The sequence below is a fragment of the Scyliorhinus canicula genome, chromosome 15, assembly GCF_902713615.1.
Source record: "Scyliorhinus canicula chromosome 15, sScyCan1.1, whole genome shotgun sequence".
Classification (NCBI taxonomy): Eukaryota; Metazoa; Chordata; class Chondrichthyes; order Carcharhiniformes; family Scyliorhinidae; genus Scyliorhinus; species Scyliorhinus canicula.
The window spans coordinates 8,053,364-8,078,895 of record NC_052160.1 but is presented as its reverse complement, the minus strand read 5'-3'; the positions used below and the strand labels follow the sequence as shown (position 1 = coordinate 8,078,895).

The window sequence follows — 25,532 nt, the reverse complement described above, 5'->3', positions numbered from 1 at the left end:
AGCTCTTACCAACAGTAACCCAAAGAAAAATCTTATCCTGAAAAATAACAGAAACATATGCTTGAGAAAGTTTCAATGTATTTCAATGTAATGTAATTCTCCAATTCAGTTTACATATATTGTTTATATTCGCTTTGGGGGTACTATTTTATTGATGATGGGTGTGTGAATAGTATATTCATTTAAATAAATGATATTAGATCATCTAGTTCCAGTATAAGGAAATCCTCGGTCACGAATATCAGTTTGATACAAAAGCAAATCTCCCTCTTCTCAACAATTTACCTAACCCTCTACGCTGGAAGAATACACTATATTACAAAGTATGTACATTTTAAATTTACTATATTAGCTATTTTGTCCTAGCCTGATTCAGCAATTAGAATTAGTTTTATGTACTAAGAGCCTATACTCAGTGCAACTGGATTGAGGTCAAAGTCATTTAAAAAAATAATCTTTATTATTGTCACAAGTTGGCTTACATTAATACTGGAATGAAGTTACTGTGAAAATCCCCTGGTCGCCACACTCTGGCGCCTGTTTGGGTACATGGAGAGAGAATTCAGAATGTCCAATTCACCTAACAAGCACGTCTTTCGGGACTTGTGGGAGGAAACCCACACAGACATAGGGAGAACGTGCAGACTCTGCACAGACAGTGACCCAAGGCAGGAATTCAACCCGGGACCCTTGCATTGTGAAGCAACAGTGCTAACCACTGTGGTACCATGCGGACATAGGGTTCAACCCATGCACCTTACATGAAAGAAAGGTTGTGACGAACCTGTACCATAAAGTTTCCCTACCCTTTTTAAGACTATAGCTGAGGAACTTATTGCTTACTTTAAATGGGACTAAAGTAACATTTTACTCTTTTAAAAAAGGTAACAAACTAGAATCAGCACACATTAAATTTATCCAGGATAATAGGATAAAGGTCTCTCCTCTCTGAGTGTCAGGGTCCTAGTGAAATCTATTGAGGAAGCTTCAATCCAGTTGCTAAGTGTTATATGCCAATAATTGCCCATCTTATTCAGAAATGGCTCATTTGAAGATGAAAATTTCACATGGTGGAGTAGATTACTTTTCGTACTTTTAAAACTCAGGTAAATTTGGGGAAAAGCTAGATTTGCATTTATATCGTGATTTTAGTGCCTTTGAGCTATTTTTGAAGGGTAGTCACTGTTGTGATTCAGAAAACACGACAGCCAATTTTGTGCACTGCAAACTCACACAAACAGCAACGTGATAATAACCAGATAAGCTGAGGGATAAATATTGGTCAGGACACCAGAGGATCCCTCCGCTGCTGCTCTTCAAAATAGTGCCCTGGGATCTTTTACGCCCACGAGACCAGGCAGGCAGAGCCTTGGTTTAACCTCACCCAAAAGATGGCACTGCCCATAGTGCAGCACTGCACATCCTCAGAGCCACACAGACGGTCAACCTTGATTTCTGTGCTCAAGATCTGGAGGAGGACTTGAAACCCAGAATCTTGTAATTGAAAGGGATACAGCGAAGGTTCTTTACAGCTCATTGTGTTGGATCTGACCTGGGGGAGTGGTTGATCTGGACAATGGGCACCTGAACGGGAAAAGGTTTCACCACCATCAGCACAAAGACAAGACAAACCGTTTATGTAAATGTTAAAAGTGACATAAAGTAAATGTAAACATATATGAAGCAACAGAAGAGGATGTGAAGGCTTACTGAGCATGACAAACGTTAGATTGGAATATCAGCAGCTTTTCATTCGTTATACAACATAAAAGATTGCCATTATAATTCCACATGTTCCATCAGGCTGGCTCTTTCAAGATGCTCAACATTCACCAGTAAAACACATCTTTCCCAATAAAAATCTAAATCTCAATTCTCTGAAGCTGGCCTTCTGGAAGGCAACTTGAACAACTTTCACAAAAAAAGAAAAAAAATACAAAGATCAGGATTACGTCCATCTAATACAATGTTTCCTTTATAGAAGCATGCACAAAGGAAAACTCAGAACACAGGGAAAAAAATCCAAAGGTTTTGGCAGTTCAACATTTTGAAAGCTCTCCGAACCACAGAGTGTACAACGCAGGCTTGGAGAATCCTCTTTAACAAAGTCTTGATAGCCAAGAAGTGTTCCAGCTAATGCAGGCTGATTTCCTGAAGTAAATAATTTCAAAACATGCAATTAAAAGTAGAGAATATGTGATGCTTGGGGAAGATTTAAAAAAATTAACCGATGAGATAATTAAGAATGACTATCTGAAAAATTGTTTTATTATTAATAATAATAATAATAATCTTTATACATTAACACTGCAATGAAGTTACTGCGAAAAGCCCCTAGTCCTCACATTCCGCCGCCTGTTCTGGTACACAGAGGGAGAATTCGGAATGTCCAAATGATCTAACAGCGCGTCTTTCGGGAATTGTAGGAGGAAACTGGAGCACCCGGAGGAAACCCACGCAGACGGGGGGGGGGGGGGGGGGGGGGGGGGGGGGGGGGGGGGGACGTGCGGATTCTGCACAGACAGTGACCCAAGCCGGGAATCGAACCTGCGACCCTGGCGCTGTGAAGCAACAGTGATAACCACTGTGCTACAGTGCCACCCATTTGACAGAAAGTCACCGGAACCGCAAAACCTCTCCAGTATATTTCAAGTCTTACAGCTTACAACTTTTCCCCCTTCTCCCTGAGAGAATGTTGGGTACAGTTCCACCTCGCCCATTGAACCACCTTACACGTGAACCTGGACAACAAATAACGGCCAGCAATTTGACAAGTGGACAGAATCAAAACCAAGCCTGATCCTGTTCTCAGCTAAGCAGATTTTTTACCAGCGGTCACTAGACAGTAATTGGTGACTGTAACTCGAGCTAATATGCACTCCAGAACCGTGACATATTGGGATGAAATGTGGCACTCCTAAAGGTATTCAGGCAGAGATCAACTGACTCAGCATAAAGTAGGAAGGGGACCCGATGTCACACGTTGGCCAGACAAGGCATACTTCCTTCCTGGAAGAGCATTTAGTGAACCAGGTGGGTTTCTCCAACAATTAATGAACAATTAACTGCACCATTTGCCATGGTGGGATTTGAACCCATGTCCTCAGAACATTCACCTGCATCTCTGGAGAGCTAGACCAGCAACAGTACCACTACGTCGTCACAGGAGTGATATATCTCTTTCAGCAGAAAGATCGTACTTCTCACACTGCAATCTAAACAGAGCATGATCATAGTACCAGACTTTTCCAGGTACATATTACCTGACAGCGGAATGATGCAAAGCTCTCTTCAGAGGATATAATTTCCTTAGTGCAAGAATGTAAAATAGTATGACATCTCTCATAACCTCACAACATCACAAACTGCTTCACAGTCAATGAGGTGTAAAATAAAAACAGAAAATGCTGGCAGCTGATCCGGCAGCATTTATCAGCAATCCTTCTCAGAGCGACCGCACCCATCTGAAACGTCAACTCTTGTTTCTTGGGGCAACACGGTGGCGCAGTGGGTTAACCCTGCTGCTTTACGGCACCGAGGTCCCAGGTTCGATCCCGGCTCTGGGTCACTGTCCGTGTGGAGTTTGCACATTCTCCCAGTGTCTGCGTGGGTTTCGCCCCCACAACCCAAAGATGTGCAGGGTAGGTGGATTGGCCACGCTAAATTGCCCCTTAATTGGAAATCACGAATTGGGTACTCTACATTTATAAAAAAAAACTCTTGCTTCTTGCTTCACAGGTGCTGCCAGACCTGCTGAGTATTTCTATCATTTTCTGCATTTACTTCAGAATTTCAGCACCTGCAGCACTTTACATCTGCATTTTTGAAGTGCAGTGAGCTTGAACGCAGGAAATGTGACACTGAATTTGTGCGATGTCCCATTCATCTGTTTTCGACATTGATTGAGGGCCGAATGTTTGAACAGTGCTGCGGAATCTTTTATGGGGCAGGGTTGCAGTTTAACATGTCATCAAAAAGAGAGCGCCTCCAACAATGGATAAAAGCAAATTAATGCGGATACTGGAATCTGCAACAAAAGAGAAAATGCTGGAAAATCTCAGCAGGAAAATGCTGCCAGACCTGCTGAGATTTTCCAGCATTTTCTCTTTCGCGCCTCCAACAATGCAGCATTCCCTCAGTAATGCGCTGAAGTGTTTGTCTAGATAATATGCCTGACTCAGAGGCAAGAGTGCTGTCACTCAGCTAAAGCTGACACTATCCTGGATTTGATGGTGGCAGTGACAGTGAAACTGTTCACATTAACAAGTGATTCTTCCACTGATACTGACACCAACTTTGGGAGTTTACGCCTGCACAGAGTTACAGAAATCCAGAAGTTGCTGCCAGTGATCTATCCTGCTCCAGAGGGTGCCCTATGGAGGTTTCCCCCGGAGTACAATCATTGGCAAGAACTTCCACTCATATCCTGTTAAGTCTTGCTGTAAAAACCCTTGAAAACACTTTGCTGAATGAGGTGTAACTGCAGCAAGTAGAGGGGTCTGGGTGTCCTCATACATGAAACGCAAAGTTAACATGCAGGTAGAGCAAGGAATTAGGAAGGCCAATGGATAGTTGACCTTTATTGCAGGGGATAGAATGTAAAAACAGGGAATTCTTCTTCCAATTGTACAGGATGTTGGTGTGGTGAGAACACACCTAGAGTACTGTGTACAGAGGGATATAATTACACTGGAGACAGTTCAGAGAAAGTTCACTCGGTTGTTTCTGGGTTCTACGACGAAAGATTGAACATGTTGGGTCAATCTTCATTGGATTTTATGAGAAATAGAGGTGATTTAATTGAAACAGGTAAGATTAGCAGGGGCTTGATACAGCAGATTCTGAGAGGATGTTTCCCCCATGGGGGAAATCTAGAACTAGGGGCATATTTCAGAGAAAGAGATCTCCCAGTTAAGACGGAGATAAGGTGTTTATTTTCCGAGGGTTATGAAACTTTAGAATTCTCCACCACAGAGAGATATATCTGTAGGCGGAGACATTGAACATATTTAAAAGAGACAGATTTTTGAACTACAAGGGAGTTGAGGGTTACAGGGAACAGGCAGGTAAGTGGTGTTGGGGCCATAATCCCCTCAGCCATGATCTTGCTGAATGGTAGAGGAGGCTTGAGGAGCCATCTGGCCTACCCACGCTCCTATTTCTTACAAGAATCCAAGTCTATAATTACTGCTAAAACACCCACACTGACCCTGAAAAGCTAATTTTATATTTGTGGAATGTTGCATTTTTCCATTATGATTAGCATCCACATTTTTTTTATATTTACAGGGTTGTTTATAAATATTTTTGCTTCTATCTTGATCTAATCAGAATTATTGAATTCACTTTGTGAAAATTTAAATTGAAACTAGTCAGAGCTTTTAGCTTCCTTTGTTCGCTGTCTGTGATGATAATTTTAATGTGGCTGGCTGCTTACCCCACTGACATCACTAATGTTGGCTACCTGGAGATCCACTTGACTTTTCACCAGCTTTAAACTGCTATTGGGAATGTTCCCAGTCCACGCTAAATTGTCTTAAGCTGCTTTCTTTGAGGTCAAAGGCTGTTGCTTTGCCACTGACAAAAAATTCCAGTCTCTTGTCCATCTTACGGCCTGGTTTCAAATACAGGTGTATAATCCAACATTTCCCCCCACAGTAAAATATACCCGATTGCATGAAGTGTGAAAAGGTCACAGTCGCCATGGCAAAAACTACTGATTGCAAACCAAAAACGGCTTCCAATCTTGTGTTTATGCCGAAATAATTGTCCTTTGGCTGATGCATTCTATAATTCTTTGTTGATGCTGTTTATGTTTAGCCAGTGCTGTGTGGGTGCCCTTGGTGAAAATATAATCTTTTTCCAAAGCTTTGCACCAAAAGTATTTTCCTTCTCTTCCCCGCCCCACACTGAAAGTCTCTTTTAAATGTTTACCTATCTCAAACGGTGAGGGTTACAGCTTTTTGTTCATTATCGTCAGCCATGATAAACGATGGAGTCCTCCGGCCATGCGCGCAGAAGGGCCCAATGCTACAGATGAAGAGCTCAGAGGTAGGTGAAATTTACTCTGCCCAGCTGATGCAGCAGATAACACAGGTGAGACCGGGACAGACACCTCCTGGACATTGCTGAATAAAGACACCGTAGCAGGCTGAATGGGTTCTTTTTGCAGGGTCTCAGAAGTGCAGCGGGAGACTATTGAGGAAACAAAAAGAGTATTTGATTAATTAACGTGCTCTATAATCCAGCCAGCATGGAGAAGTATCTCTACGTTTTGTTGAGTGCATCCTTGTTCAAGCCAAACTGTGATGTGCTCAGTGACACAGTGGGTTGATTTGCATGGTTTACCCAAACTTTATATTCTATTAAAACAGAGTGATTCAATTATCGTGACCTTTCGCTTTATTGATTTAATTTTCAGATTATTTGGGAGCAGTTTTGCATTTTTGTCTAAACTTTTAACAAATTATTCTCTCTCTACTTTTAGCCATTCCTTCTTTCTCCAAACGCACCCCGTGTAATTTCTGTTGGCCAGGAAGGACAGTTCTGGGTAGAGAATATATCACATCCCCCCCCCCCCCCCCCCCCCCCCCCCCGGATTGGTGCAAGGGACCATTTCCGAGTATTTCCCCCCCATTTTCCCAAAACAATTAAGGTCTCAAACTTGCAATTAAGGGAAAGCCAAAGTCTTGATGACTACTGAGACTAGGTTTGATCAAACACAAGATTTTTTTAAAATTTCACTGTTGTGTCCACATTTATTATAATCACAGACTTATAATAACTTAGTTGCTTAAGAAAAGTGTCAATGAGTGAAGCACAATAGACTGGACTGTTAACAGGAAAGCTAGCCTTCCTTCCCCTAAAATGAAGACATCTTCACTGTGGGGTCAGAGATTCACTGAAACCTGTTGAGAAGTGCTGTGATCCGTAAGATTTTTCCTTTATCTTTGTACCTGTGCAACTCAGAAAATCATGGCGGCTCAGCATTATACACCGATCTGCATGAACATGATAATGTTGATGTTATTGGTTCACACTTTCCATGTAAATGTGAGCAATGACCACCACATTTAGTGTGTGCTGATTAACTACTGCTTTCTCTGCTGAGATGTAGTAACTAGCACCCTTGAATGAAAACATACACACTTCTTTCATGGATGGAATTATATACAAACATGCAAATCAGAGTAATTACAAAATAATTATGAATAAGGAAGGCCATTTGGCTCAGTTTAACCATCCATTCAAAATGACTCTGAAGCTTCTCCAATGTCACACCTTAATGATTCTTAAATGATTTCAAGATTTTTCACCTGGATCATTCTATCCAGGGGCCCAGTGTGTGTGCCAGTCGTGAGAAAAACTTCCTGATATCAATTCCACATGTGCCTTTTGAACCTGTGGCAGTCAGTTTCTGTTTCTACAATTTAATTTGAAGTAACTTTCAAAATTCATCCTTACTGTTTAGAACCTTCGAGATCTCGATAAAATCCTCCCCCCTTTTAAAAAAAAATGCATTTTATTCAAACTCATATCGAAGTAGGTTACAGGAAATAAACACCCAGGAAACATTCTTCCCAACAATCAACTATATAGTTTGTACAGATTCCCCCCCCACTGCGATGAACAGCTCCTCAAACTCCCCTGCTGAGCACCTTAACTCATACTTTATCTTCTCTAACTGCAGGAAGTCGTACAGGTCACCCAACCATGCTGCTACCCCCGGTGGCGATCCCGACCGCCACGCTAGCAAAATTCGTCGCCGTGCAATCAGAGAGGCGAAGGCCAAGACATCGGCCGTCCTCCTCTCCATCAGCTCCGGCTTCTCTGAAACCCCAAATATCGCCACCAAAGGGTCCGGGTCCACTCCCTCCCCCACTATCCTGGCTAAGACCGCGAACCCTCCCGCCCAGAATCTTCCCAATTTTTCACAACCCCAAAACATGTGCGTATGATTCGCTGGCCCCCGCCCACACCTCTCACACTCATCTGCTACCCCATGAAAGAACCCACTCATTCTCGCCCGAGTCATATGCACCCTGTTCACCACCTTAAAACTGTATCAGGCTCATCCTTGCACAAGAGGAGGTCCCGTTTACCCCTCACAGTGCCTCACTCCATACTCCCCAATTGATCTCCATTCCCAACTCCGCTTCCCATTTACCCTTGATCCTCACCACCCGCCCGCCTCCCTGCTCCCCCAGCCGACGATACATATCCCCAATTCTTCCCTCCCCTTCCACATCCGGAAGCAGCAGTCGCTCCAGCAGGGTGTATCCCAGCAATCTAGGGAACCCCTTCCAGACCTTTCGTGCAAAGTCCCAACCTGCAGATACCTGAATTCACTACCCCTCGGCAGCTCTACCCTCTCCCTTAGCTCCTCCAGACTGGCAAACTCTTCCTCCAAATACAAATCCCTCACCTTGACCAGCCCCACTTCCCTCCACCTCCTGTGGACACTATCCATCCACCCCGCTCAAACCCATGATTCTTGCAAAGTGGCGTTAGTACTAACATCCCTTCCACCCTAAAATGCCTCCTCAGCTGATCCCATATCTTCACTGTGGACTGCACCACTCAGCTCCCTAAATTCCTACTCGGAGCCATTGGTAATGCTGCCGTCACCATAGCCCTCAAACTAGACCCCTTACAAGATTCCTCCTCCATCCTCACGCACTCTACCCCTTCTCCTTCCCACCACCGCCGCACCTTGTCCACATTCGCCGCCCAATAATAATGAAGATGCTTGGCAACGCCAACCTCCTCCTGCTGCCTCTGCCTCTGTAGCAGGGTCCTCCCCACCCTCGGCACCTTCCCCGCCCATACAAAGTCAGAGATGATTGTGTCCACTTTCCGAAAAAAGGCCTTTGGCATAAAGATCGGGAGAACCTTACAAGATAGGCAGCACAGTAGCATGGTGGTTAGCATAAATGCTTCACAGCTCCAGGGTCCCAGGTTCGATTCCCGGCTGGGTCACTGTCTGTGCGGAGTCTGCACGTCCTCCCCGTGTGTGCGTGGGTTTCCTCCGGGTGCTCTGGTTTCCTCCCACAGTCCAAAGATGTGTGGGTTAGGTGGATTGGCCATGCAAAATTGCCCGTAGTGTCCTAAAAAGTAATGTTAAGGGGGGGGTTGTTGGGTTACGGGTATAGGGTGGATACGTGGGTTTGAGTAGGGTGATCATTGTTCGGCACAACATCGAGGGCCGAAGGGTCTGTTCTGTGCTGTACTGTTCTATGTTCTAACCTGAAAGATAAACAATAACCTTGGCAGAAATTCATTTTCACCACTTGGACCCTCCCTGCCAACGTTAAGTGCAGTGTATCCCACCTCTTAAGATCCTCCCTGGCCTCCTCCACCAGCTTCGTTAAGTTCCACTTATGGAGCCCTGTCCATTCCCTCGCTACCTGAATTCCCAAGCACCTAAACCTATCCCTCGCCACCGTAAATGGCATCCCCCCTGAATTAGCCCGCTGTGCCAGCTCATTCACCGGGACTACCTCGCTTTTCCCTACATTCAGCTTGTATCCTGAGGACCCTCCAAACCTCCCCAACAGGCCAATAATCCTTCCCATACTCTCCAACGGATCCGTAACATAAACCCGATGCTCCCTCTGTCCCCTCATTATCCCCTGCCACTCTGCTGACCCCGTGAGAGCCATCGCCAATGGTTCTATGGCCAGCGCAAACAGCAGCGGCGACAGCGGGCACCCCTGCCTCGTACCCCTGTGTAAGTCAAAGCTTCGTGAGCTCATATCATTCATTCTCACCCTTGCTCTTGGTGCCACATGCAGCAACCGTACCCATGCCACAAATCCCGGCCCAAACCCAAACCTTCCCAAAACTTCGAACAAGTACCGCCACTCCACCCGATCAAATGCTTTCTCCGCGTCCATGGATACCTCCGGCACCAGAACCCTCGACAGATTCATCACCACATTCAACAGCTGTCTTATATTCCTTGCAAGCTGCCTGCCCTACACGAAGCCTGTTTGATCTTCTGCAACCACCCCCAGGACACAATCCTCCATCCACTCCGCCAACAACTTCGCCAATACTTTCACATCCGTGTTCAATAATGATATGGGCCGATACGACCCACATTCCACCGGATCCTTCTCTTTTTTTGGGGATTAGTGTGATTACTGCCTGCTTCATCGTCTCCGGCAACTCCCCCTTCTCCAGTGCTTCATTAAACGCCCCCAACAGGTGTGGTGTCAGGTCCACCGCAAATTCCTTATAAAATTTTGCCGGGTACCCATCCGGCCCAGGGGCCTTCCCCGACTTCAGACCCCTCATCCTATATTGCACCTCCCTCAGCCCCAGAGGCTCCTCCAACCCCTGTTCTTTGCTTCATCCACCTGGGGAAATTCCAGCTCGTCCAGAAACCACCCCATGTCCCCCTCCTCTCCTCCTGGATCTGCCTCATAAAGCCCCTGGTAATACTCTCTAAATGCCTCATTTATCTTCCCTGCCTGCCACCACATCCCCAGCCCGGATCTTCAATATTTCAATATCTACGCAGTTGCCCTACCGCCCTCCCCATTGTCAGCCTGTCAAATTGATCCTCCCCAGCTCCCTTGCCATTCGTACCCTACCCACCGACCTGGGGCTCAATCTATCCACCCTCGGCTCCAGGACACAGTTAAAATCTCCTCCCAAAAAGACAAACCCCGCTTTCAAGCTCCTGAGGTGCGCGAACACCTGCGACCTTTTAACCGGCCCATTCAGTCCCCGGACGTTCCACGTTACCAACCTTACCGGAGGCTTGCGCCTCCAATCCCCTCCATCGTCCGTCATCTTCCCCACTTAACTCCTGCCCCTTTAATATAAAATCCCCCTTTAGCTTCTTTTCTTATAACTCAGATCATCAAGACTTCATGGGAATGCCCCTTTGAGAAACGTGTGCCTTATCAAATGGCTTCAGTGATGTCATTGTGTGGGTGGAGCTGGGCTGTGGCTCTGAGTTTTACTTTCATTTTGAGATGAGAGCTGGGCTGCGGCACTGAGTTTTACTTTCATTTTGAGATGAGAGCTGGGCTGTGGCTCTGGTTTTTACTTTCGTTTACACAGTTGGAAGCTAGATTCAAACAAAGAAGGCTTCTCCTAGGGCAGCATGGTGGCGCAGTGGGGTAGCCCTGCTGCCTTACGGCACCGAGGTCCCAGGTTCGATCCTGGCTCTGGGCCATTGTCCGTGTGGAGTTTGCACATTCTCCCCGTGGCTGCGTGGGTTTTGCCCCCACAACCCAAAGATGTGCAGGGTAGATGGATTGGTCACGCTAAATTGTCCCTTAATTGGAAAAAAATGAATTGGGTACTCTAAATTTTTTTTTTCAAAAAGGCTTCTCCTTTCTCCTCTCTCTATGTTAAAAGGTGTCCAGATCACTTGATAATTTAAAAGTGATAACTGTTTTCTGGAAAGAGAGAGAGAGCGAACTGTAACTGTGTGGGGTATTTTGTTTGTAGCTGATAAAATGCTTCCTGGGTGTGTTTATAAAAATGTTAACTGAATTCGTAGAATAAACTTTGTTTTTGATTTAAAGTGCTTCAGGCCTCTGTTGAATAACACCTAAAAGGCAGGTCCTTGTGCTCATCGTAACAAAAATCAATAAACAGTTGTGGGTCAGGTGAACTCCATGATATACTTTGGTGTTCTCTAAACCCTGGCTCACAACACTGGACATTAATGTGGCTCCTATTTGTACTGTAAACTGGCTGTCTCTCACACTCTGTGTCCGCCACTAAATCTGGTACTCGGAATAACCCTCTTATCAAAGCTTTACATACAGTAAAGACCTTGATTTTGGTTGACTTGTATTCCACTGTTTTTACAATATGGCTCAATGGTTGACTGGCTTTGACTTTTGCTGCTTTGGCTGCTCATGATAGGCATCAGGTTTTGCATTCCTCGGTTGTTTTCCAACTTCATCCTTCCAGCATTATTGAGGTGTTTTCTCATTAGCAAAATGTTTGAGGCCACATTAACGGTCCATAAGATGTTAACATCTTCGAACCATTCCAGTGTGGCCAATGTTTCCTTTCTGCGCACATATTTTACATATCTTTTAATCTTAAATTATTGTTTCTTCCCCCCCCCCTCCAATTACATCTGCTCAATTAAGAGGATGGAGCTAAAACTCACACAATCTTCTCTTATTTCACAAACGTCTTACCAAGTGTTTTAGAGAGCCTATTTCTATCCATTTAAAAAAATGAAGTAAATGAACAAACATTTAGTCACACGTGAAGAATCAATAAGATAATTAATTATCTTGCGTTTAAAAAAAGCAGTACCAGAGAGCCAGAAGCCTCGAAAATGAATGATTTAATAATAAATTTGAAATATAAATTATGTTTATATACATTACTATCTCAACCAAATTTAGACATAAATGAGCTTAAGTATTTATAATGCACAGCCAGTCCTTTTAGAAGTGTGTGTAAATTGTGATAGACAAGATAGAATCTACATTTGAGCAATGACAACCACAAGGCTTAGGCATCTTTATTAGGCTATAATCCACATACTACACGCAAATATCTTGAGCAATACCTCATGGGCAGCAATTTACCTGTCTCAACCTGAGCGCCAGCTATCTTTGCGGAGAGGTTTGGTTAAGGTGTATGGTTTACACCAAGTAGTAGCTTCACATTGTGTGGCTGAGTAGTAATGTGTACGAACAAGAGTGCCATTTTAAAACGGCTCACGTCACGATGTACGCAGTATCTGGAGCACCAATACACTTTAGTGCCGCAGCAGAGGGTGGGCGCTCATTATGTCAGCCTGGCTCACTTGGTTATCAGCAGCCTAAAGAACACCATGACCTCCAGCTCTCGCATTTGCCCATCAAGCAACTTGTCCAAGGGCAGGGCTGCGTGGGTCAGAAAGTACTTTCAGCCAAAGAGAAGGCGAACCACAGGGGAATTCGATGGAATCATTTAATCCATAGTGAAAGTGCAGTTAAACAAACCAGTGCGTCCAACATTTCTAATGCTTACCTTCCTTGGTATCGGTTTTAACAGCGGGCTGAACCTTCTCGGGATTGAAAGCTTCCCCCAAGATATCTGTATTCAATAACAAATGCATTATTACTTTAAGCTGTTAAAATGCAGCAAAAATTCAAACGCAAACGTTTTGTAAATTTAAAAAGCATTCTAATTTGCATACAAAAGTTGGCTACAAGACGAATCTTCCAGTGTTTTCCATCCTTTTGTATACATATGAACATATGAATTAGAAGCAGGGGTAGCCCATTCGGTCCTTCGAGTCTTTACAGATCCAGAGAAAGGGTAAAGATTTAATTACCTGCAAAAGCTATTGTCTTGCATCTTTGACTTTGTCTATGTTTCTGGAACCTATCTCTTCATTCACCTGAGGAAGGAGCAGTGCTCCGAAAGCTAGTGATTCGAAACAAACCTGTTGGACTTTAACCTGGTGCAAGACGTCTTACTGTGCTCACCCCAGTCCAACGCCGGCATCTCCACATCACTTGATAAGATCACAGCTGATATGATTGTAGCCACTCAATCTTCACTTTCCTGTCTACCCTAGATGTTCCTTTTGACCCCCTCCTTGTCGATCAAGAGTCTATCCAACTCAGGGACTTCCTGTGGCTTAATGTAGGGGGAAGACACACATTAAGTGGCTCACACAAGAGTACTGTACCTTTTGCCCCTTTTTCTTAATATCAGGGGGTGTTTTCTTTTGAAAACTCAAATAGTTAATGGAATAAGGATCCTGCATGACTGAAATGCCCAGAAAAGGCAGGGGAAAGAAGATGGACAGCGAATGTTTATCGGCGGAGTCGGACGCCTCTCAGAGTTCGTCGGCAGGTAAAATGGTAGAGTCAGTCTCTGAGGCCATGGCCACTCTACTAATGGCTGAGGTGCTTTGCAGTACCGTGGCCAAGGAATTTGAAAAATCGTTGATGGATTGTGCCGGAGGACCTCCGGAAATCAATGGAAGAGGCCTTGGCCCCCATCCAAACGGCTCTGGAGAACAGTGGAAGCCCATGGAGCCATGATAAAAGCCACAGAGATCGTGTTGCCTCACTGGAATCAGAGCTATCTTTGGTGGCCTAAGCGAACAAGTCTTTGAAGGCCAATGTGGATGATTTGGAGAATCTGTCCACGAGATTAAACATTTGAATTGTGGGGTTGCCAGAGGGGCTGGAAGACCCAATGCCCACGGAGCACTTTGCGGATATGTTTGGTGAAATGGTGGGGGAGGGTGGACTCACATCCCTTCCTGACTTGGACCGAGCCCACTGTACACTCTGGCAAAGGCCCCATCCTGAGGATTCACCTTGTGCGGTAATAGCGAGGTTCCATACCTTCAGGTGAAAGAACGGGTTCCAAGATGGGCGAAGGAGCATTGGGACTTTAAATGGAAAGGCCACATCATCTGGTTTTACCAAGACCTAGGAGCGGCGCTGGCGAAGAAGCGTTCAATAGACCCAAGGCTGCCCCTGTATAAAAGTGGAGTCTGGCTCGGTGTCATCTAGCGTGCTTGGCTGAGAGTAACTTTTGATGGAAGGACTATTTATTCGATGCGGAGGGGGAGGGGGGGGGGGGGGGGATGTGAGACCCTCGGTTTGTTTGGTCACCTGCAACATTAGGGGGTTGAATGGCCCAGTCAAAAGTTTGAGAGTATTTGCTCCCCTTAAGAGTTTAAACTCTGATGTTTTTGCAAGATAACAGTAATCATTATTATTGTCACAAGTAGGCTTACATTAATAATGCAGTGAAGTTTCTGTGAAAATCCCCTTGTCGCCTCATTCCGGCGCCTGTTCGGGTCACAGAGGGAGAATTCAGAATGTCCAATTCACCTAACAGCATGTCTTTCGGGACTTGTGGGAGGAAACCGGAACACCCGGAGGAAACCCACGCAGACACAGGAAGAACGTGCAGACCCCACACAGGGAGTGACCCAAGCCCGGAAATTGAGCCCGGGTCTCTGGCGCTGTGAAACAACAGTGCTAACCACTGTGCTACCGTGCCGCTCCGAGACCCATTTGTGGGTTAGGGACCAGGCAAGACTGCAAGGGGGCGAGTACGACACATTTTTCACTCAGTTTAGATGGTGGGACCAGGGGTGCGGCAATATTAATTACTAAAAGGATTCCATTTTCTGCCTTTCAGCTTTTGCCCGACCCCAATGGCAGACAAGTCATTGTCTGTGGATCCCTGGTGGGCAAAACTGGGACGATACAAACTTTATTAATACTCTGCCAGCCTCCCTCCCCCGATTTAGACTCGTATCAGCTTATTTTGGGTGGGGATCTAAACTGTATTCTGGATCCTAACTGGACCGTTCCTTGGGGGTGGGTGTGTGTGTTCAGTGGTGGCAGTCGAGCACTCAGCGATTGAGATTTCGGACCATGCCCCGCATTTTGTTGATTTGGCATAGGATCAGGCCACTCCCAACGTCCGCCATGGAGGTTAGACACTTTGCGAGCGGATAAGAAATGTTGTGAGCACATGTCCAGAGCCATTGAGGACTATATAAAATTAAATAAAACTGAGTCAATCTCATGCAATTCCACGGTGTGGGAGGCCCTGAAGGTGGTCCTCATAGGGGGTAAATTGTCTCCTATAAAGCGCATTTGATGAAGACAATGAGAGTGGAACTGCAAAAGATGGTGGACTCCATCCTTGAGGTGGGTCACCAGTACTCAATGAACCCTAACCCCGGAGTTGTTGACAAGTAGGTAAAAGCTGCAGAACACAATTCGAGCTATTGTCGACAGGCAGATCAGTGGGCTAGCTGCAACGCTCATGTTTTATAAATACTGGGAGAAGGGCAGTTGTCTTTGGGCTCACGAACTTAAATGACAGGCAGCCTCCCAGGAAATTAGACAAATAAGTAACCTGGTTTTCGCCCCTCCTCAGGTTAATCAGGCTTATGAATCGTTCTATTGTGAACTTCATAGATCGGAGCCTCTGGCGGAGGGATCGGTCATGTCTGACCTTTCGGGCAGCCTATCCATCCCAGCTGTGGAGGCGGAGAAGGAGTTGGAACCCCTATTAAACCCAGATGAAATGATAAAAAAACATTGGTTTGATGCAGACTGGGAAAGCCCTGGTCTGGAGGGCTTTCTGATATAATTTTATCAGAAGTTCCTGGAGCAGCTGGTGTCTTTAATTCCAGACATGTTTAAATGATTCCTTAAGATGTCATGATAAGGAGATATTAGAACGTGGGTCCAGAAATGGGGTCCAATGCGGCACAGAGGTGGTTTAAACCACGTCGGCGGGAGAGGCCTGACTGCGGCGGGACTTCGGCCCATCGTGGGCCGGAGAATCGCCGCGGGGGGCCCGCCGACCAGTGTGAAGGTTAAGAAACTACATGTAATCTGTTAGTATTAGTTTGAAGTTTAAAAGTATAACTATTGTTTTATTTTGTTTTAATAAAGTTTGTTCATAAAATAACAACACTCTATTGGATTCAAACTTCACCATCTGCAGTGGTGGCATTTGAACCTGGGACCCCAGAGCATTACTCTAGGTCTCTGGATTACAGGTGCCGTGACAATACAACTATGCCATTGCCTCCCCTGTTCCCGAAGGTGGAAGGGTCCAGAACTAGGGGGTCAATGTTTGAGGATAAGGGGTGAAGCTTTTAGGACTGAGGTGAGGAGAAATTTCTTTACACAGTGAGTGGAGAATCTGTGGAATTCACTCCCACAAAAAGTAGTTGAGGCGAAAACATTGTGTAATTTCAAGAAGGAAACAGATATAGCTCTTGGGGCTAAAGGGATACGAGGGCAAGGTGGGATCAGGGTGTTGAACTTGATGATCAGCCATGATCATAATGGATGGCAAGCGGACTCGAAGGGCCGAATGGCCTCCTCCTGCATCTAGTTTCCATGTATTTCAAGTAGGATGGCGACATAAAATTTTAAAAGTGCTATTTCTAAAATATGATAATTTTCCCCCCAGAAATAATTTTATTTTGCCAATCTTTCGTTTTATCTAAGATCATAATTGAGCATTATTCCACTGTCACTAGGTCCAACGCAAGTGGCCTCACCTGAATGTGAACACCACAGCTAAGGCTGATCTTATCCAACCAACATTTACATGCACATATACTTTTCAATGCGTCCTTGTATAGTGGACTGAATAGGATCCAGGATGAATTTTACCCTCCAGTTCAATGATATACAATCAAGGTCTAATTACTGCTATTGCCATTCCAGCCAGGTAACTCAACAGGAGATGAGAAGCTAAACTTACTTTCCAGTGTGTATAGGTTCAGCTCTATACTACCAGCAAAGCAAAACCTTCTCCAAAGATTTAGTAACTTTGACTGTTCTTTATTTAATTCTGGTCTGGTGTGAACTGTTGGGAGTATTTAACTTGGGAGAGTTACAAAGTCCACCGCGAAGAATTTGCAAGTACATTATAAACAAATTATACGATTGCAGAGCATCCAGCAGTGATGATTTTATCTTGATGTTCAGTTATCTTGCTCACATTTTTGCACTCAGTTATCATTCCACTCCGCTCCTTCAAATCATGCAGTTAGTGTTAAAACAAAAATGTTGTTTGAAATTCTAAAAGTAAAAACTCCTGTATCCTACATTGCTCAAAATGTCCAATTCTCCAATTTTAATAGTAGACGGCTATACTCACCAGGCTGGTCATTCCCACTTGGAATCTCTGCTCTGCATGGTTCCACAGAATGCTTGGTATCAATTATTGAGATATAGAACTCATCTTGTGATTTTAACATTGCCTCTGAATTTTGGAGGTGATTCACAGAGTTCAATGATTCACAACATCGATTCTGCTATAATTATATATGCAGTTAATAAAAAGGAACAGACACAAGATAACCTGCTGAAAAAGTGATCGAAAGTTAAGGTAAACTAATTCAACCAGTGTCTAAAAATGTTTGGTATTACAATAAATATTTTGCATTATCCCCACTTTCTGTGCAGAAATCATTCTTCAATCTAAAATATATGGCATAAGAAACGCAAAGGGTCATCTGAACTTCAAGAATTTGTAACTCAAAGCCAAATAACCTCTTGTCTTCCAAGTCTGTCCAATATTTGCATCTCAACTGTATCCAAACAACCAGGTGATTGAGGGACTTCTGCATGATAAATACACAGGAAGTACAAACCTCTCCTTAAACCCTACAGTGCAAAAGTAGCCTATTTTATCCACTGACTCCGATTTGGTGGTTGAACAGGCTGTGGTTTGGGAAAAAGGAATCTGGGGGGGGGGGGGGGAATTGGAGGGTAGGGTGAATGTCGGGCTCAGCATTTCCTGTCTAGCCAGAAGTGGGAGCAGAAACATTAAAAAAAAATTTTTAAGAGTGCCCAATTAATGTTTTCCAATCAAGGGGCAATTTACCGTGGCCAATCCACCTGCACATCTTTGGGTTGTGGGGGCGAAACCCACGCAAACCCGGGGAGAATGTGCAAAATCCACACGGACAGTGACCCAGAGCCGGGATCGAACTTGGGACCTCTGCGCCGTGAGGCGGAGCAGCAGGAAACTTGATGGGAGCAGCACAGACAGAGCAGCCAGTAAAGTGTAAAATGAAACCTGGAAACTAGTGAAAGATTGTCTCCACTGAGAGAAAAGCCTCTTAGATAGGCTTCCAACTTTACAAGCTATCTACATCAATTGCAAAGACTCTTCAGTTACGGAATCTGGATTTTAATTTCTGGTAAAGCTGGTACCAGTCATCCCTGTTTGTTGATAACACATACTTGCTTTTCCTCTCCCACAACCTCGAGCGCTGGGAGCTCATATTGAATTTCTTCAGATGCTTCCAGTGTAGACATCTTCGAAGATTTACAATTGTCTTCAACTGAAGTAACCGAGCAAAACGGATATGGTTCCAAATATGGTAAATCAAACGTTACTGGTTCAAAATTCTGTAAAAGAATTGGTATGTCTTGACATGTTGTTAGTGATATATAGAATCCAAATTAATTACAATAGGCTGTAATTGAATGTATAGTAATAAGATCCTGGAGTGGAGTGGCCACATTAGTAAAACTGGCGAGGAACGATGGATATATTAGCTCCATATAAACATCATTTAGGATGGCAAGAATTAGGAGTTAGTTCTATTTGTGATGAGGATGGGAATGATTGGTTTATCTCTAGGTCTGAAGGAGCATCTCCTGAAATGCTCCTCCACACAAATCACAAAGCTAGGTGATAACAAACACTGCAACGGTGCACCGACTACTGGTAAAGGCAGCAACTTCCGGAGAGTCACCAGATAATGGTAAAACTGAATAATCAATGGTACCAAAACTGTAAGTGAGAATAATCTTCACCCAACAGCTACAGTCTCAATAAACACATCTGTAACCGAGAATTAAATGGAAAACGTAATTAAACAGCCTCTGACCACAGATTAAATACCAGCCTAGCACTAAGTTTGCTGGACAACCCCTCCAAATCTCAGCTACTGTAACTTAACATCCTGGCTTAAACAGAAATTGTTCTTTCGATCATTATTCTAGGCAACCACTTGCTCGCCTTGAAACAGCACATTCCTCTTCTGATTCAAACCCAAAAGCAAGATTCCCACCTGCTTCTCACCAAAGCCCATCAGAGATGGAATTGGTCTCTGCACAGTATAGGTTCCCTTCCCACTGAAGAATCTTGGCCCTGATAGTGCCAACCAACCTTTTCCTATGCACCATTATTCCCCTCCCCTTCATACCTTCTCTATCCTGTTCCTTTTGCCATCCCATTTCCTCATTCGTCCCACCGTAAAGAAATGGCTCCTAGTCATGCATTTTAGTATTAGCTTCTCACCGTATCTACTCCTCCTGTCCTCATCCTCTATCACCTCCAGGATCAAAAGCATTCTTTCTCTATTGATCTCGCCTCTCCTTACCTAGGTCCAGTTCCCCCATCGACTTTTAAATTGAATATTAGAGATAGTCTTGACTTGGCTTGTGTAACAACACAGGAAACTGATAGTTATTTCAAAAAACACAAAACCAAACTTAAGATTACCATAATGCACCATTCCACAGTTTAGACAATGAAGATCAGCTCACCCGTTTATTCTGCTCTGCCTGTGCTGGAAGGTCTGATTGTTTGTCCTTCTCTGCTGTGGAGGGTTTGGGTTTTCTGTCAAGTGGGGTTGTTGGAGACTCATTTATTTTTGATGGCACCTCCTTCACAGAAATTAGTTTTGATTTCAAATACAGGGCAGCAGGATTAAACAGCCCAAATCCCTACAGCCAAAACCAGAAAGAAGTTATAATGAAAGCTCAGAAAAAGGCTTCCTGTCATACTGGAGTCCAACCAACAAACACCAACAAGGACTCTTTTGCTCCTCTCTCTTTATTCATTTTAAAATGAGTACAAAAACCTTGAACAGCAAGTGGATTTGTTGTCTCCAACCATCTGTTTTCCACGTCAGCAATGCCGAGGCAAAGGTACCGCGGAAGCCAGAATGCTGTCACATTCTACACTGTTTGGTGAAATCTCCCAGCTTCAGGCTGAGAAGCAGCATTTGGACAAAGATTCAACAGGTACCTGCTCACCATTTTGGACAAGGAATGGTGTGCGGGTCAGTGGAATTAAAGGGGGTATTTCGAACACATGGAATAGTTGAAGAAAATCCAATTCCAAAATACATTTGAAAAATTTGTTCATGAGACGTGGCCATCGCTGGCTGGGCCAGCATTTATTGCCCATCCGGGAGAGCAATTAAAGGACAACTACAGACCAGGTAAAGGTGGCAGGTTTCCTGCCCTGCGGGCAGCATGGTAGCGCAGTGGTTAGCATTGCTGCCTCATGGCGCCAAGGTCCCAGGTTCGATCCTGGCTCTGGGTCACTGTCCGTGTGGAGTTTGCTCATTCTCCCCGTGTTTGCATGAGTTTCAGCCCCACAACCCAAAGATGTGCAGGTTAGGTGGATTGGCCACGCTAAATTGCCCCTTAATTGAGAAAAATGAATTGGGTACGCTAAATTTATATTAAAAAAGATTTCCTTCCCTAAAGGACATCAGTGAATCAGGTGGATTTTTATGACAATTAATAATGGTTACATGGACATCATTAGACTTCCTAATTACAGATTTCTACTGGATTCAGATTTCATCATCCGTGGTGGGATTCAAATGCAGATCCCAAGAGCAGCACACTGGGACTCTGGATTACTAGCCCAGTGATATTAACACCAACACCGCAGCCTCCCCTTAGGGTGCAATGGCAAGCTGCTACACTGGCACGCACTGACTGTACCTTAGCAGCATTGTTTGTAAGGCTGGGCACTGCATGGCCTGCTTTCTTCAGGACATCATTAATGTAGACATCTTCGTCTGTCGAGGTATCACAGAGGAACAAGTGCAACACATCGTCGAGGTAGCCACAAATCAGGGCCACCAGTGGTTGCTTGCCACAGAATCTCAGAAACTGATTTTTAGCAGCAATGCTCCAGTCATCCTGTTGAAGGAAAATTAAATCTCTATGATGAAATGCTGCAGCTGGAATGACATTGCATTTCCCAGGCATCAAGTCTGTTGGGCAGTGTCCAGCCAGTGGTTGAACCGAGGACTTCAATTTGTTCAATTATCAAATATTTGAACGGACCAAAATTAATAAGCAGCAGAAAACTGAGAAACAAAGTCTGTTTTTGAATACAAAACTACACCATGTGTTTCATGCCAGACAAAATATTTGCTATGAATAAAATATTAATCTGTCCACGCTTTGATTATAAATTCCTACTGCCACATTTCTAATGAAAATGACTGATGTAAACTTACTAAACTGCAATTGCACCCTCAAGTTTTTCATCTGCATTTTCCTAATTGCTGCAAGTAACTATAAATAATAACAAAACGGAGCCGTGGAAAAATGAAGTCTCAAATGACTGATGTTAAAAAGGGGATGCGTTCTGCTGGAATTACACTTGACCTTTGACCCTGCTTCACTTGAACAGATTTAGGCTTCAGTCCCTATGGGAATACCTCATTATCTACAAATGACCTTTCACTTGGGAAACTTGCCTTTAAGGACAGCCCACAACCAAAAGCAGTTGCAGTGGGTTTCAATTTTAAAACATCCTCAAAGTTGGTTCAAACCACATTTTCCTTCTGCCCTACCTCAGTTGGTTGTAGCCACATAAGCGTTGATGGAATTCCTTGAGCGGGAAGCTTTGAATGGCAACATCTAAGGAAGACAATAGAACCAATGTTAGGATTCATTGTTCATCTAAGTTTACAGGTTATGATTTTAAGGATGGGGAGCGATTGGCAAGCGAAGGAAGGCAGTCCTGCCCGTGAGAGCTGTCGGTCAATCTGATTGCCGGATAGCTCTTCAACCACTCAACCAGGCCAGGCACAGTGCTCTGCCTGGAACAATCAACCAGGCCAGGCACAGTGTTCTGCCTGGAACAGTATCTGCCCCGAACAATCAATCAGGCCAGGCGCAGTGCTCTGCTTGGATCAGAGTCCCAGGGATGGGAGTGTAGGGAATGGCAGGAGCTCTGCCCAGAACAATCAAGCAGGCCAGGCACAGTGCTCTGCCCCGAACAATCAATCAGGCCAGGCAGTGTTCTCCCCAGAATAAACAATCAGGCCAGGCACAGTGCTCTGCCTGGATCAGAGTCCCAGGGATGGGAGTGTAGGGAATGGCAGGAGCTCTGCCCCGAACAATCAATCAGGCCAGGCGCAGTGCTCTGCTTGGATCAGAGTCCCAGGGATGGGAGTGTAGGGAATGGCAGGAGCTCTGCCCAGAACAATCAATCAGGCCAGGCACAGTGCTCTGCCCCGAACAATCAATCAGGCCAGGCAGTGTTCTCCCCAGAATAAACAATCAGGCCAGGCACAGTGCTCTGCCTGGAACAATCAATCAGGCCAGGCACAGTGCTCTGCCTGGAACAATCAATCAGGCCAGGCGCAGTGCTCTGCCTGGATCAGAGTCCCAGGGGTGGGGGGTTAGGGAATGGCAGGAGTCCTGGAGGTCCAATGTCCGGTTTTGGGGCAGGGGTCACGTGTGATGACGACTCAGAGAGAATACTGTTTGAATACAAAAAGTGATTGCTGGGACCCATTTTCAAAATATATATTTTTATTAGATTTATTCCATCTTTGCGATAAACAGAACAAACCCTCAGAACTGGTACAGTACATCATGAATACCTCGGTGTACATGAATACAGAAAAAGACAGGATTAAAACTTGGTGTCTCTCTTTACAGCAAGACCAATGTTTGATGGATAAACTGGCGAATGAAGGAGTTGATGATAAAGCCATTAAAACATGGTGAATTGGTGCACATCATACAACGAAAGAAAATATAGGATAAGATTTTCTCCCCGTTTGGGCAAGCACCAAAACATACCTTCCTCAATTCCAATTATCATCTTTTTCTTCCCTTCTTGTGTAGTCCCGGAGGATGACACGCTTCCACTCTGGGGAGGTGGGTTCTGCGGTGTCCAAATAGTCCAATCCTGGATCCGCAGACCCTGCCACAGGCTTGGCAGGTGGGTGTTTGATGCGGTGGGTGGGTGAGTCACTTTGGATTCTGCGCTCTCTTTCTGCTGTTTATGCTTGGCCTCTGCGTGCTCCACCCTGTGACGCTCAAGGTGATTTGTGCTTTCGCAGATGCCTTTTCTCCAGTTTGTGCGTTCTAAGGCAGCCATTCCCACGTGTCGTTGGGGGTGTTCCATTTATTTAGGGAGTGTCCTTGTAGCGTTTCCTCTGCCCTCCCAATGACCCCTTGCCATTGCGGAGCTCGGAGTGAAGCACTTGTTTCGGGAGTCTCGTGTCGGCCATGCGGACAATGTGGCCCGCCCATCACAGCTGGTCGAGTGTGACCAGTGCCTCGATACTGGGGATACTGGCCCTGGGAGAGAACGCTCACGTTGGCACACCCATTCTGCCAGTGGATTTGCAGGATTTTGCGGCAAGAGTGGGCTGGCAGAGAACCTTTGTTTTCCGGATGTTTAGTCTGAAGCCCATTCTCTCATATGCCTGGGTGAATGCATTGACGATGATTTGTAGCTCGGTCTCCAAGTGTGCGCACACACAGGCATCGTCTGCGTACTGCAGCTCGATGACAGAGGCTGGAGTGGCCTTGGTTCTGGCCTGGAGGTGTCGGAGGTTGAACTGCTTCCCACTTTGTTAGGTTAGCTCCACTCCAGTGGGGAGCTTCAGGGTGACAGAGTGGAGTGTCACTGCGAGGAAGACGGAGAGAGCGTTGGTGCGATGACGCAGTCTGTTTGACCCCAGTCTGCACACGTGTTGTGTCTGTGGTGGTTCCATTGGGGAGGATCACAGCTGCATGTCATCGTGGAGCAGGCAGAGAATGGTGAAGAATTTCTGCGGGCAGCCGAATTGGAGGAGGATGTTCCATAATCCCTCACAGCTGACAGAGTAAAAGGTCTTTGTGAGATCGAAGACGGCCATGTGCAGAGGTTGATGCTGCTCCCTGCACTTTTCCTGGATTTGTCCCTCGCTGAAGATCGTGTCCATGGAGCCTCTTGATGGGCGGAAGCTGCACTGAGACTCGGGGAGGAGCTCTTCCGCTTCTGGGAGGAGGCGGTTCCAAAGGATTCTTGCAATGACCTTTCCTGTGGTGGAAAGTAGATAATCCCGCGGTAATTTCCACAGTCGGGCCGATCTCCTTTCTTGAAGATGATCACAATTAAGGCATCTCTGAGATCATCCAGCATGGTCTCCTCCTTCAAGACAAGGTTGATGAGGTTGTGGATTCTTGTCAAGAGTGCATCTCCGTCGCATTTTAGTATTTCTGCGGGGATTCCGTCTGCACCAGAGGCCTTGTTTGCACAGAGGGTAGTGGGTGCCTGCAACTCGCTGCCGGAGGAGGTGGTGGAAGCAGGGACGATAGTGACATTTAAGGGGCATCTTGACAAATACATGAATAGGTTGGGAATAGAGGGATATGGACCCCGGAAGTGTAGAAGATTTTAGTTTAGACGGGCAGCATGATCGGCACAGGCTTGGAGGGCCGAAGGGCCTGTTCCTGTGCTGTACTATCCTTTGTTCTTTGTTGTTCTTCAGCTGACGGACGGCTTCCTCAACCTCACGACGAACTGGGGTTGCGCTGAGATTGTGGCGGGTAGCGTGTCGCGGGTAGCGCGTTGCGAGATGGTGGCGGGGAGCGCGTTGCGAGATGGTGGCAGGTAGCGTGTTGTGGGATGGTGGCGGGTAGCGTGTTGCGAGATGGTGGCAGGTAGCGTGTTGCGAGATGGTGGCGAGTAGTGTGTTACGTGTTGGTGGTGGGTAGCATGTTGCGGGATGATGGCAGGTAGCGTGTTGCGGGTTGGTGGCGGGTAGCGTGTTGCGAGATGGTGGCAGGTAGCGTGTTGCGAGATGGTGGCAGGTAGCGTGTTGCGAGATGGTGGCGAGTAGCGTGTTGCGAGATGGTGGCAGGTAGCGTGTTGCGGGATGGTGGCGGGTAGCGTGTTGCGGGATGGTGGCGGGTAGCGTGTTGCGAGATGGTGGCAGGTAGCGTGTTGCAAGATGGTGGCGAGTAGCGTGTTGCGGGTTGGTGGTGGGTAGCGTGTTGCGG

The 25,532-nt window shown here is 45.5% G+C and overlaps 1 protein-coding gene across 4 annotated transcripts in view; it reads right to left on the bottom strand.

The window, feature by feature from the left end:
- Positions 1 to 626: 626 nt before the first annotated feature.
- The window catches only part of LOC119978888 (tudor domain-containing protein 5-like), a 65,150-nt gene continuing 40,244 nt past the window's right edge, over positions 627 to 25,532 (bottom strand). For 3 of the 4 annotated variants that reach the window (XM_038820798.1, XM_038820800.1, XM_038820801.1), the window contains 8 exons: positions 22,100 to 22,166; positions 21,237 to 21,437; positions 20,043 to 20,222; positions 18,729 to 18,896; positions 17,638 to 17,794; positions 13,000 to 13,065; positions 5,935 to 6,195; positions 627 to 2,151 (listed from right to left, as the gene is read on the bottom strand). In XM_038820798.1, coding sequence (XP_038676726.1) covers positions 5,954 to 6,195; positions 13,000 to 13,065; positions 17,638 to 17,794; positions 18,729 to 18,896; positions 20,043 to 20,222; positions 21,237 to 21,437; positions 22,100 to 22,166 — 1,081 coding nt within the window. In that variant the 3' untranslated portion in view covers positions 627 to 2,151; positions 5,935 to 5,953. The remainder of the gene's footprint in view (positions 2,152 to 5,934; positions 6,196 to 12,999; positions 13,066 to 17,637; positions 17,795 to 18,728; positions 18,897 to 20,042; positions 20,223 to 21,236; positions 21,438 to 22,099; positions 22,167 to 25,532) is intronic. The other variant, XM_038820799.1, reaches the window with a different exon arrangement.